This window comes from Acinonyx jubatus, chromosome B2 (genome assembly GCF_027475565.1).
Source record: "Acinonyx jubatus isolate Ajub_Pintada_27869175 chromosome B2, VMU_Ajub_asm_v1.0, whole genome shotgun sequence".
NCBI classification, from domain to species: Eukaryota; Metazoa; Chordata; class Mammalia; order Carnivora; family Felidae; genus Acinonyx; species Acinonyx jubatus.
The window spans coordinates 20,433,407-20,447,152 of NC_069385.1; the positions used below are offsets into that span (position 1 = coordinate 20,433,407).

Sequence of the window (13,746 nt, forward strand, 5' to 3'; positions counted from 1 at the left end):
CTCAGCTTGCAGATGGCTGCCTTCGTTTGTGTCCTCATATGACATATCCTGTGTGTGCTTGCATCCTTGATGTCTCTCCTTTTTTTTTTTTCTTTTTTCTTAAGGACACTAGTCATATTAGATTAGGACTCTACCTTTATGATCTCATTTAACTACATTTACTAATTTAATTACCTCCTTAAAGGGCCCTATCTTCAATTTGGGGGTTAAGGCTTCACCGTATGGTTTTTGAGGGAACACAGTTTAGTCCACAACGCCTATGTTACTGTATATTCTCAAGTGTTATTTCTAAGCTGAAGTAATTCCAAGAAATTGAAATAAGTAAGTCAGACAAATTCTAAAATGTTGTTTTGTCTCATTTTGAACTACTACTGTTCTTCCCATTCCCCCCCACCCCCCCCCACCCGCTTTTTTTTCTGGTTAAAAACTTAGATAGAAATTTGGGAAGCAGACCTTGGGATTTCTTAAATTTTGTGACTTACAGGTAGATGTGATCTCTTTCATATATATCCTAGGAATTACTAGCATGGTTTTTATGTCCTTGACAGCATACTTGGAAGTTTTGTGCTTAAACTGTGTTAAGTAACTTTACATATATAAAATAACCACATTGTTCTTGCAGCATTATACTGAATTCTTTTCTAGGCCTGGAATGAAAGTTTATATTTGTTTCCTGTTTCAACACAGGCCAAACAGCTGCGAGAGCATTACATGAGCAAGTGTAACACGGAAGTTGCAGAAGCACAGCAAGCTGTACAGCCGGTGCAGCAGACCGTGCGGGAGCTGCAGAGAAAGGTGCGTCCCCAGAAGGACTCCCCTTACCTGTGCTTGTCTCCGGGAGCATTTCAGGTTGTGTCTTGCTTTGGAGAAGAACTTGAACTTTCTTATTGATCTTGGAATTCTTAGCACCTAGGATGATGCCTATCCCATAATAAACATATATTTGCTGTTAGCAGTGTTTGTTGATTGAGCAGATGCGTAGAGTCCACGGCCATACCACCCTGAACGCGCCCGATCTCGTCTGATCTCGGAAGCTAAGCAGGGTCGGGCCTGGTTAGTACTTGGATGGGAGCAGATGCATAGATAAATCATCCATTTGGAAGTTGTTCTCTTTCATTTTTTTTTTAAGTTCTGATGGGTTTTCTCTTATCTGGTGAGATAACAAGTTGTCTTTTCAAGAAAGTAAAGACTTGGGGCCCCTGGGTGGCGCAGTCGGTTAAGCGTCCGACTTCAGCCAGGTCACGATCTCGAGGTCCGTGAGTTCGAACCCCGCGTCAGGCTCTGGGCGGATGGCTCGGAGCCTGGAGCCTGTTTCCGATTCTGTGTCTCCCTCTCTCTCTGCCCCTCCCCCGTTCATGCTCTGTCTCTCTCTGTCCCAAAAATAAATAAAAACGTTGAAAAAAAAAATTTTTTTTTTAAAAAAAAGTAAAGACTTGCCTCACCTCCTTCTGATCTTAGTGTGTATATTTACAAAATCTTTTAAGATGTCAGAACATTAGAAACATGGGTATTTTTCTTATGGAGCACGTGCCATTTGTCATTTCTAAATTTTTTTTTTTATGAAATCAGTAGCAAGCCTGAAGAGGAGGCTACACAGAACACACAGTCTTTTTTATTCTAACCAGTTACTCCACATTTTATTCTTCCTAGTGCATTAATTATTTAGTATTCAGGCATGTAATTTTGCCAGTTATCAGAGTATTATGGAGTAGAATCTAGTTCAGTTGGTTGAGGATTAGCAGGATGTCTTTATTATGCTGAGAAAGAGACCTGCCACCTTTTCAAATATATACAATGAATACTGAGTTTTCATTTTGATAATGTATTTTGCTAGCACAACTTTGTTACACAAGTATATATACAATAAATTCTCATTTATCCACAGTAGTCAGGAGACAGGTGGGTATTCTCTTTATGTATGCAAAGGTAGTACACACCCATTATATATAGAGTATACAGTCTATATATATTTCCTTATAATTCCTTGGAAAGTAGCATGCTGTTGTTTCCTTTGATTTTTTTCACAGCACCTTTCCCAGTGACAGAAACATAGTGAGTAATGGGATGCCTGGGTGGCTCAGTCAGTTAAGCGTCTGACTTGGGTTCAGGTCATGATCTCATGGCTTGTGGGTGCAAGCCCCACATCAGGCTCTTTGCTAACAGCTCAGAGCCTGGAGCCTGCTTCAGATTCTGTGTCTCTCTCGCTCTTGCTCTCGCTCTCTGCCCCTCCCCCACTAGTGCTCTGTCTCTGTCTTTCCAAAATAAATAAATGTTAAAAAAAATTTTTTTAAAAACCAAAAACATAGTACTGAAAAAACATGAACTGATCAGCTGTTGTCTTTTTTACAGATTTATTCAAATTCTCCTTGGTGGCTGAATGTGATCCACAGAGCAATAGAATTCTCTATTGACGAGGAACTTGTTCAGCGAGTGCGAAATGAAATAACCAGCCACTACAAGCAACAAACTGGGAAGCTTTCTATGTCAGAGAAGTAAGGAAATAGTACAGAATAGAATAACTTTATGAGTAGTGACCCCAAATATTCAGATCATTTGATGTTAAGAGGTGCAATTAAATATCAGAACATACTGTGGTTACGAACATCTGGATTTTACATATTGTTAAGAGTAGATTTCAAACTAAAACATTAGATATAAGTCTGAAAAAGGAAACCTGTTTTCTATATATGACTCATCTTAAAATATTCCCTTTTTAATGCTTTTTTTGTTTTTTAATATACTTAAAGTATATTCTTCGTATCTTCATTGGACACACCCAAAGCCAACTCTAAGCAAAGTCTTGAAATAGACTTTGTTTTGGAGAATTGAGGTAAGGCATTCATGCTTCCACTGTGTAACTCAGCCTCACAGACTAATAACCATCATAGCACCACAGGGGCCCAGGTTTTGTGTTCTAGAGTTTCCTGCGGTCTCCCCCATCTTTCTCTCTTCTCATCAACGCTCACCATTCTTCAGAGTCTTTGTAGGTAAGTTGCATTATTGCTCTTGATGTAGAAATGGTGAATAATTCTTTCCAAAGACCAAAGTGATTTTTTTTTTTCAAAAATAATTCAATGGTTTAACCCAAAGGAATGTCGGTCTAATGTGAGGAATTGAGATGTTGTGGCAGGACTGTTGATTCTAGGGAGGGGACAGAGAGAGGATCTTTTATTGCTTCTCAGATCATATCCCAGTATAAGGTCAGCCTTGGGATTAGTGTTAGTTTTCAGCATAAGAATATCTTTAAAACGTTTTCAAGTGTTTTCTTTTACTCTTTTAAAAGCCCTTCCAAATGCCTATTACATTTTCCATGTTCCATTACTAATTCAGAGGTACAGTCATCCTCTTTTTCACCATACAGAACTTGACGGCTTCATTTCTGAGATATATGCAGGACATTATACTCTTCACTGCACTTCGTTTTTCTCTCTTAAACCCAAGAGTCACCATTCCAGGATAAGTTGTCATTTAAGTCGTGATTCATTTTATCCAGTTTTAGAGCTATATACAAATGTGTTCTGCCAGCGTTGTGGAATTAGCTGATAAGAAAATATTAAAATTATTTTGAAGGTTTTTTTCTTAAATCACATAGAAACTATTTAAATGTTGCAAATTCCTGTATATGTGAACATAGTCCTGTTAAAAGTAGGTCCCAGGGCTATAATGGGACCTATAGGTAATGTAAAACATACCATTTATTACACATTTTTGTCAGAAACATTAGACATCAATAGAAAGTAAGAAAACACTTCCAATGTGTAACTTACGCTGTATGCTAACTATACTGGAAATAAAATTTAAAAATTTTTAAATGTATAACTTACATTACCTCTAGGTGAGTTAATGTTTTCTATATTAAATATACATTCAAAGATTATTTTAGCACTGCTGCTGTGTTTTTCAGTGAGATCAGAGTCTTAGAGTCGAATTATTCATGTTTGCTTCTTAACACTTCTTAGGAAAGGAAAATTTTAGTGATTAAGAGCACAGGTGGATTCTTGAGTCAGGGTGCCTGTGTTCATATCCCAACTCCCCCACGTACTAGCTCTGTGACCTTGGGAAAGTTATTGAAGCTCTTTGTGCCTTATTTTCCTCATCTATAAAACCACACAGCATTGTCGTGAGGATTAGTAAATTAATATATGCAAGGTGCTTGCGTACTTAGAATAGTGCATACCGTTTAGTATAATGTTATTATTATGTGTTCTTTTTAACTTAAAGTATTTACAATAGAGAATATAGCTAACACTGTTAAATGCTGATCTGTGATCATTTTTTAGTCCCTAGTTGCGTAATTTGTGAATAATACTGATACCTAACCTAATTGTGTTCTTGTATCCCTGTGCAAATTCTTTTAGAAATTATTGAGCACCTGTTCTGTATCTATTACATATTTTTTACAATTTTTTTTTTGTTTTGTTTTTAACATTCATTTTGGTAAGACAGAGTGTGAGTAGGGGAGGGACAGAGAGAGAGGGAGACACAGCATCCAAAGCAGGCTCCAGGCTCTGAGTGGTCAATGCAGAATTGATGCGGGGCTCAAACTCACAAACTGTGAGATCATGACCTGAGCTGAAGTCTGACTCTTAACCAACTGAGCCACCCAGGCGCCTCAGTATTACATATTTTTTAAAGATACAATCTAATTCTTATCTTCTAAATATTAGCTTAATGAGAAGACCAACCCGTGAACAATTTGAGAAATATGAGTATGTGTAAAAACTTGAAGATGACAAAGGACTAAAATGAATGATATTCTCAATAAACTCCATGGACAGAAAGAAATATCGATTAGTGTTGTAAAATACTGAGGAAGCCTTCAGAAAGGAGAGTGGACTCTTTTGAACAATTTGGAGAAAAGTGTCTATGGCATTTTAGGAAGGAGAAGGATATACTCTTAAGCCAACAAATCCAATTTGTATTTTCATTTTCTGATTTATTATTCTAGGCTTTCTTTCTTGTTTCGTAAACCCATTCATACACACCCATACATTTCTTTCCTTAGCACATTTTACTCAGTTTATCAAAAACAGTTAAGAGCATTGTGTTTGGGTGTAACTCCTAACTGCTACATGATAACTTTTAACTTTAATTAAATTATTTTGATTCATTAGGCTTCATCCATAACATGAGCACAATAGTATCTGTTGAGATTATATAGGGAAAGAGCTTGGCAAAGTGCCTGACATCATATAGTGAATGCTTAATAAAATGTATATATATGTAAATAATATAAATATATGTGATAACATACATATATACACATATCATATATATATGTGTGTACGTATTTGTAAACTCTTTGTAGCAAGGAATAGAACTCTTGGCTGTTTTTCTTCTTTTCAATTTTTCTCTTTATTTTTCATCCTATAATTCCTTCTCCATATAAAACAAGAATTTCAGGAGGGACATTTGTAGTAAACCAGCATTAAAAAAGAAAAAATGTGGCAATCTTGGTCTTTCAAAGACACCTGAGGCAGAGACAGATTTTGCAGACTCTGTTTTAGGTCCTGAGGACAGGGACTATCGGAATTTTGGTATCTTTTACAGTAAATAACCCAATGTTGTTATACCTTGTCTCCTAGTAGATTGAACATGCTACTAAAGTAAATTCACTCGAGGTAGGCTACGCAGAATGTTGCACAATTTCTTTGACACTTTGACGATCATTTTGTGAATTTGAGGAAATTGACCCACTGTTCTTTTGTTTGCCTTGTGTGGTGATGCTGGTGATGTGAATCAGGTTCCATGACTGCAGAGGTCTTCAGTTCTTACTTACAACACAAATGGAAGAGCTGAATAAATTCCAGAAGCTAGTAAGAGAGGCTGTAAAAAACCTGGAGGGACCTCCATCTCGTAATGTTATTGAATCAGCAACAATCTGCCACCTCCGACCAACCAGACTTCCTCTCAACTGGTAGGTGACAGGAGACGTCATGCAGTGAAATGGCATCACTCCGTTATGCTAGCGTTCTTCTGAGAGAAGGAACAGTGGCTCATCTAATAAAAGTTTCTTCATTTAAATTCAGACAAAAGTGGAAAGAGATGTATTATTAATGTACTTTTTAAAAAATTCTCAAGAACCACATACTGAAAACTGTGTAATATTTTTTAACGTTTATTTTTGAGAGAGAGAGAGGTGGGGTGGGGGGAGGGGGGCCCGGGCAGAGAGAGAGGGAGACACAGAATCTGAAGCATGACTGCGAGATCATGACCTGAGCTAAGTCGACTCTTAACCGACTGAGGCACCCAGGCGCTTCTGTAATTTTTTTTCTTAAATGGCCTATTTGTTGTAAAGAAAAAGTGAAATATAAAATACTAATAAGCCTCTTTTAGAAATTACCTTGTTGTTATGTTTGCAAGTATTTCTCTGATCATTTTTTTTCTTTTTCAGTTGTGTCTTTTGTAAGGCGGATGAATTGTTCACAGAGTATGAATCAAAGCTGTTTTCCCACACGTGAGTTCTCTGATTACCATCAGGAAAGTGAAACCATTATAAGACTTGGTGTTTCGATTTATAAGACTGTGTTTTCCTCATGGAACCTTCCTGTGTTTTTTTTTTTTCTTTAATTACATCAATTCAGTAAACTTTTGCATGTGATCATTTAACATGCTCAGTTTTACTTACATAAAAGTTATTTCCAAATACTCATGTCATCTAATAATGTGTGATGGAGGGACAGTTTAGAGGAGTGACAGATTCTCAAGTCCAACACATTGTAACTCAGATCCCTCCCCACTATTGTGGGCGGATTACCTCTCTAAGCCTCAGTATCCTCATTCATGAAATGATAATAAAAACAACACTTACCTCATTGAGTTGTTTATGAATATTAAATTTAAAAATGCACATAATTGCTTAGCATAGTACATGGTAAGAGTTCTATAAAAGGTTAGTTTTCAATATACTTTCTCCAACACAAATTTGAAGTTTTCATCCCGTGTCAAGGATTAATGTACCCAGTGAATCATAACAGCTATGGTATAGCAAAATTATTCCTATTTTACAAACAGAAATTGAGAAAAGGCTAAGTTCTGGTCACCTTAAATAAACAGATCAACAGTGTACTTTGAGATCATCTTATCATTTTGTTGTGTTTGTTTTTCCATGGTTGGTGGTGGTGGTAGTTTGTGTTTTATATTATGGTAATTCTCATAGCTAGATTTTAGCCTGAACTTTATATCCATTTTTTATGATGTCAGACTGCTGGTCAAGACACTGGACAAATGTATTATTATGCCTCTAGCGTTTTCAGAATTGCTGCAGTTTCCCAAAGACTTGAAGGCATGATCTTGTAGACATGATATTGAAAGTTATTGATGAAAAGTTATTGACCTTGCTACTCGATTGGCTCTGCCAGTAGGACTTTTACCATGCTCATTACCCACTGACAGTAGTTACTGTTGTTTTGTTCTCGTTTGTTTTCAGAGTGAAAGGCCAGACTGCAATATTTGAGGAGATGATAGAAGATGAAGAAGGACTGGTGGATGATCGAATACCCACCACCAGCCGGGGTTTGTGGGCAGTAAGTGAGACAGAGCGATCTATGAAAGCATTGCTATCATTTGCAAAATCACATAGATTTGATGTTGAATTCATTGATGAAGGAAGTACTTCAATGGATCTTTTTGAAGCATGGAAAAAGGAATATAAGGTATAGTATTTTAATATTTTTTCCAATATTAAGAATTTTTCTTCTTTATATTATTACTATTTTTCTCTCTTCAGTTTTTAAAAATCTGCTTCAGAGACTTGAGGTATCATAATTTCTCTTTCCCTAAAATGTAATGGTTGTTATGAAGAATAATAAATACAATAGTACTGAACAAATAAGGAACTTCTATATATTAAATTACTAAAAGAAAGTCATTATTAAAATGAAATTGATATGAAGCCTTATAATTTAGCTGTGAAAGTGTTTCATTCTTCTTAGCTTGATCTTACCCTGCAATTCTGTGAAAGTAGAGTTTTGTGTTTTTTTGCTGTTTTGTTTTGCTTTTGCTCTGTGAGTAATAACCAAACGCCAATAATTTCGAAGATTGAGGAACACAGTAAATATTTCTCACCCTACACCACTGGAAACCGTTGCAGTTGATAAAGTAGAAAGTGACCCTTTATGTTTATATTTTGATAATTTTGTCATATTACAACTTTGCTTGAAATGAGATTCCAAAATTCATTGATTTTGAATTATTCTTTATATTTGAATTTGTTATCCATTATCCTGCTTTAAAGGTGAAATCTGTGAGGAAATGAAAGAACAGTTTTATTTATAATATTATAATTCCTTTTATATATTTCTTTAAAAATCTGAAGGTCTTGACTTTTAAAGCAAGATAATAATTTCTATCCAGAAAGAGAAAATATGTGGTCTGTAATATCATGTCATATGTTTGGTAAATTGGGGGATAATACCTTTATAGTTGAAATCATTGATTCATAGTAAATTGTTTCTTCTCACATTACTATTCTAAATGCAAAAGCACATTAACATAGTTAATTATAGCAAGTGATTGGAAGAAGACAGTACTCTGTACAGTATCCAGTTGCCCCTGCATTTTTCCTCTGCGCTTGTTTTGATGACCTCCTATGTCTGTTTTCTCAGATCTTTGTGAATTTTTTCTCTGTAACACTGCAGACTGAACTCTCGTACAGCAATGCAAATTAATAAGCTACTGTTATACACGTCAGTTGGGGTCTACCTCAAAGCATAATGTTAGTGAAGAAAGCATATCAAAGATTTTACACTGATACATTTCCATAAATTTGAGAAAAATGTATAACCAAATTATTAAGAATGCATAGATTGGTATAGCTCCAGTGAAAAGTACAGAAGAGGGAGTCCAGTTCAGAACAGTGGTTAGTCCACTGTAGGGATGAGGGAAGAATATGTGAGGGAAGAGTGATACAGTTGGGGAGGAGCACAGAGGCTCACCAAGGCATTGGTATTGCTCTTTCTTAAATCGGATGTTGAGTACTCAGTTGTGTGTGTATTTTAGTAGTCTCATCTCATATATATATATATATATATATATATATATATATATATATATATATGTATATATATATACACACACACACACATATATACACACACATATGTATGTATATACATATATATATATGATTTTGAAAATGTGAAATAGTTTATAATAAAAATATTTCTTAAAAAAATAAAGATTCCACCAGGCTAACAATGACCTACAAAGATCTATGGTGCCACCAAGATATCTTTGGGTGTTCTGTTTCTAAGATTCTAAAGACACCGTATTATTCTGTGGCCTATGGAGGTTATTCGTCATATGTCGTCATCTTAAAAAATGGCCCCAAAATTGCTTGTGTCTTAGACACAACTTAACGAAAAAATGTGTATGTCTTAGACTTCACTGAAGACTTTTGATCATGGCACTTTTCGGTGGTTTTAACCAATCTTAATTATGTGCATTAAATACCACTGTCTTTGTGTTTTCTTTCAGTTGCTTCATGAATATTGGATGGCTCTAAGGAATCGTGTATCTGCTATTGATGAACTTGCAATGGCTACAGAACGACTGAGAGTGCGTCATCCTAGGGAGCCAAAGCCCAACCCACCTGTTCTTCATATCATTGAACCACACGAGGTAATTTGCAAGTAAATCACAGAAAAGAGCACAGCCAATAAGTGTCACAAAAATCCAAGGCCCATAGAAGAGAGAGTCAGGGCAGTGATCTCTTCTTTAAGAATGCGTTTAATCTCTGCTCTTAGTTTAAACCATATAAAAGTGATTGGTTTTGTAGGTTAAAAAAGACAAGGAGAGAAATATCCTATCTAACATATGCGTAGAATTTACTATTGTGGTTTGTTTGTTTCTCTCCAGATTGCATATTTGTGTTTTTTTGAGCACCTTCTGTATGTCAGAATCTTAAGGTGGTCTCAGTCAGTTTTTAGACCTGTGTTCTTGCCTCAGTTTTTTCAGAAATAGAAAAAGCTTCTGTAAGAACAATCAAAAACTTTTCTTTTGCGGGGCCCCTGGGTGGTTCAGTCAGTTGAGCGTGCAGCTTCAGCTTAAGTCTTGATATCATGGTTCGTGAGTTCAAGCCCACCATCAGACTTTCTGCTGTTAGCACAGAACCCGCTTCAGATCTTCGGTCTGCCTGTTTCTTTTCCCGTTCCCTGCTCACATGTGTGCAGGCGTGCGCACATGGATATGCGCTTTCTCAAAAATAAATGAACATTTAAAAAAAAACCTCTTTTTGCAATTTTCCTTTGTTAATGATGAACAGATAGTAATAACTTATCTTCTAATAAATCTCTCTTTATATCCCAGGAATAAAAAATGACTCTTCCAACCTTTTCTCTCCCATATTTAAAATATTATTTCCTTTATAATTTTATTTCTTGTATGTGTTTTATCTTTTAAATCTTTTTGCTTTTCTAAAGCTTGGAGACTATACCTTAGTTAAACTTAGAAATACTCATTTTTTTCTGTGTCAGCCTTTAAACCATGAATTGTAATTTTTTCCTGTGTAACCAAATTCCTCTTATTTTTATAATCTTCTGTCTGCTATTTTCTGCTGGGCAAAAGAAGGACGGGGTGACGGTGGGGATATGAGTGTGTGTGTGTGAAGGGAGAGGCTGCCTGGGTTTCATAAAATTGCTCTGACCAAAGCAGCAAATCACTTAGTTTTTCTTTATCTCCTGGGTATTACTGAAAAATGGTACATAAATAGAATTTGGGTTGATTTTTATCCAACTTCAAGTTTATGGGGAAACTTCGTATTTATTGAAGTTTGTCTTCTGTAGAGCAACATATATAGAGAGAGAGATGCCCTTTTGAAATATCTAGTATCCGTTTTTGCAAATTTGAGTTTTCATATGTCAATGGATTTGCTTAAATAGGACACCCTTAAATTATTGAGGAAGAATTGTGCATGTTTAATAGAATAAAATCTTTCTAAGAGACAGTAAAGGAGTTGTTTTGTTGTTTTTTTTTTTTTAGGTAGAACAAAATCGTATAAAACTACTAAATGATAAAGCTGTTGCTACCTCACAACTTCAGAAGAAACTTGGGCAGCTTCTTTACCTAACTAACTTGGAGAAGGTATTGTGTTTAAAAGATGCTACTTTTTCCCATGCTGTATACCTGTAAACCTTAGTGACTCTTTCCTTTTAATCTATTAGTCCCACAATTAATGGTACAGCGTTTTGTTTATAATCAGTCTTTTTTGTGTGTGTTAATTGTATCAGTCAGAACACAAGTTATATCTACACTAGCTACACAGATCACAACAGATGATATTGTGTTATACAGATTCTATAAAGGATGTGTACTGTAGAGTATAGAAGAATGTAAACAGATTGTAGTTCAAAACCTTGAATAGTGGAAGTATTACAACATACCTCTAGGCAAAGATTACATTGTATAATCTCTCTCCCTCTCCTCTTTTTCTCTCTCTATATATATCTATATATATGTCTATATATAGATGTATATATATGTCTATATATAGGTATATATACACACACGCATTCCTTAATACATAAATAGATTTTTAATTTGTTATTTGGAATTATAAAATGTTTGGAAGGCTACTAAATCAGAAAATATAACAATGAATTATTTAATGTAATTCAAAACACATTTTCTGAGTTGTGAGCAACATACTGTGTTGGACATTGATGAATGTAATTCCATTTGATTGTGAGAATAAATAGCTTTTGACAGTACCTTCCAGAAAGAGATACAATAGATTTTTGGATACGACAAGTGAAGGAAAGCAGTAGACTAGAGTTGGTCCTGAAAACTGATACAAAATACATTTAAGTGGATCTGTAAATCCCAGTGGTGATAAAATGAAAAGCCGAACATTCATTATAAGTAAAACAGCACAGTGGCTAAGAAGATAGTCTTGGGATCCAGACAGTTCAGGTTTGGTTCTTGACAGCACTATTTTCTACATGTAGGTCTTTAAGTTATTTACCTCACTTTGCCCCATCGTAAAATGAGAATAATAACATTATGTTGCAGGACTTTCTTGAGAACTGTGTAAATTAATATAGGAAGAGTGCTAGAGCAGTTCCTAATTTATTAAGCACTTACTAGGTCTTTGCTATTAATATTATTATATTATTACTAATATTACTATGATGACTGCTGTTATCCTGGCAGGAGAAAAAAGATGGGAGAAAACTTGAAAGTCGGTCTCATGCAAAATGCTAGCACTAGAGAAATAACATTTGGAAAAAATTTCTTCTTATTCCTAAATGTGAGTTTTTTTAATGTTAGATGTCTACACTTTACATGTGAAAGTCAAAACAAAGAAATAGGTAATTGTTAGTTATAGGATATAAATCAGGATATCGATTTGTTGAATGGGTTTTTTTTAATTAAAGTTCTAAGTAAGAATATATAATCTGCCTAGAAAACCCAATTCAGCTAATAATATAAGAAAAAAACATTTAATCTGTAAGTGAAGGAAAATCAAATTAAGCTCATACCATTTCCTGCCACCAAATAGGGAAAGATTTTTAAAATAACATTCCACAGGGGCGCCTGAATGGCTCAGTGGGGTAAGTGTCAGCTCTCGGTTTTGGCTCAGGTCATGATCTCATGACTCATGAGTTCAAGCCCTACATCGAGCTCTGTGCTGCCAGCACACAGCCTGCTTGAGATTCTCTGTCTCCCTTTCTCTCTGCCTGTCCCCCACTCATGCTCTTTCTTGGTCTCTCTCAAAAATAAATAAACCAAAAAAAAATCTTTAACACTCCACAGTGGTGAAAGGGCAGTGAGTGGATATTTTGTGTATTACCAATGGGAATATAAATTTATATAGCCCTTTCCCGAAAATACTTGGACATATACTAACAATTTTAGATAATTCATATCTTTTGACTCAGTAATTCTTAGAACTTTTCCTGAAACAGAAATTTGGGGGGTAAATTAGATATGAGGATATTTATTACAACATTACACTCGCTCGCTCTCTCAAAATAAAGTTGAGAGAAAAAAATAACAAAATTAAACAAAAAATAAAACTAAATGGAGTATAATGCCAATTTTATGTGACTGTGTTTAGTTAAAGTAAATAAAAATAGTAAACTAAACAAATTTTCAAAATTTTCTGGCAGTCAGCAGGGACTTACTGAGCACCATTTAACGTATATGCATTATAGTAGGAGTTTGAGATAGAGTTGGTCCTTGGCCTCAAGGAACTTAATGTGATTTGATGTAATTTGATGTAGACAGATCATAAGCACTGATCAAATAGTGATTTAAGAAGATGTTAGTTAGCAAGTCAACTAAACTTGGGAAATAAAATATAAATTAATCACTTAAAGCAGAGCGGTATACATTTAAGAGCTCTGAAGAAATTTAAAGATGAACGTGTTACACTGTTGATCAGCAGTTTTCAGTATCAAGTAAGAGAAAACTGGTAAATTTCCAGTAAGATTTCAAAGCATAAAGAAGGTCTCCAATACATAAATACTGAGTCACTGTGTTGTACACCTGAAATTAATATGTGTCAACTATCTCAGTTAAAAAAATAAGTTGTTCAGAAGAAATTTTCTGAATACTAAGCAACCACATGGTATCTTTAGTACTCTATTTATTTGAGGACTGCTACTTCTATATGGGAATAGCAGTGATGTCTTGCCATTACCTTAGTAACATTTTGTTTTTAAAGACAGTAGAGACCTATAGAAGCAAAAAGGTTGAGTGAAATGACGTTCTAGGAAAGGAAGAGCTCTTTCTAGGTTAGCTGAG

The 13,746-nt window shown here is 35.1% G+C and overlaps 1 protein-coding gene across 2 annotated transcripts in view; it reads left to right on the forward strand.

Moving 5' to 3' along the window:
• The window catches only part of SHPRH (SNF2 histone linker PHD RING helicase), a 95,117-nt gene that overhangs the window by 47,584 nt on the left and 33,787 nt on the right, over positions 1-13,746 (forward strand). For both annotated transcript variants that reach the window (XM_027056697.2, XM_053222132.1), the window contains 7 exons: positions 688-795; positions 2,350-2,492; positions 5,744-5,917; positions 6,395-6,457; positions 7,430-7,655; positions 9,478-9,621; positions 10,981-11,082. In XM_027056697.2, coding sequence (XP_026912498.1) covers positions 688-795; positions 2,350-2,492; positions 5,744-5,917; positions 6,395-6,457; positions 7,430-7,655; positions 9,478-9,621; positions 10,981-11,082 — 960 coding nt within the window. The remainder of the gene's footprint in view (positions 1-687; positions 796-2,349; positions 2,493-5,743; positions 5,918-6,394; positions 6,458-7,429; positions 7,656-9,477; positions 9,622-10,980; positions 11,083-13,746) is intronic.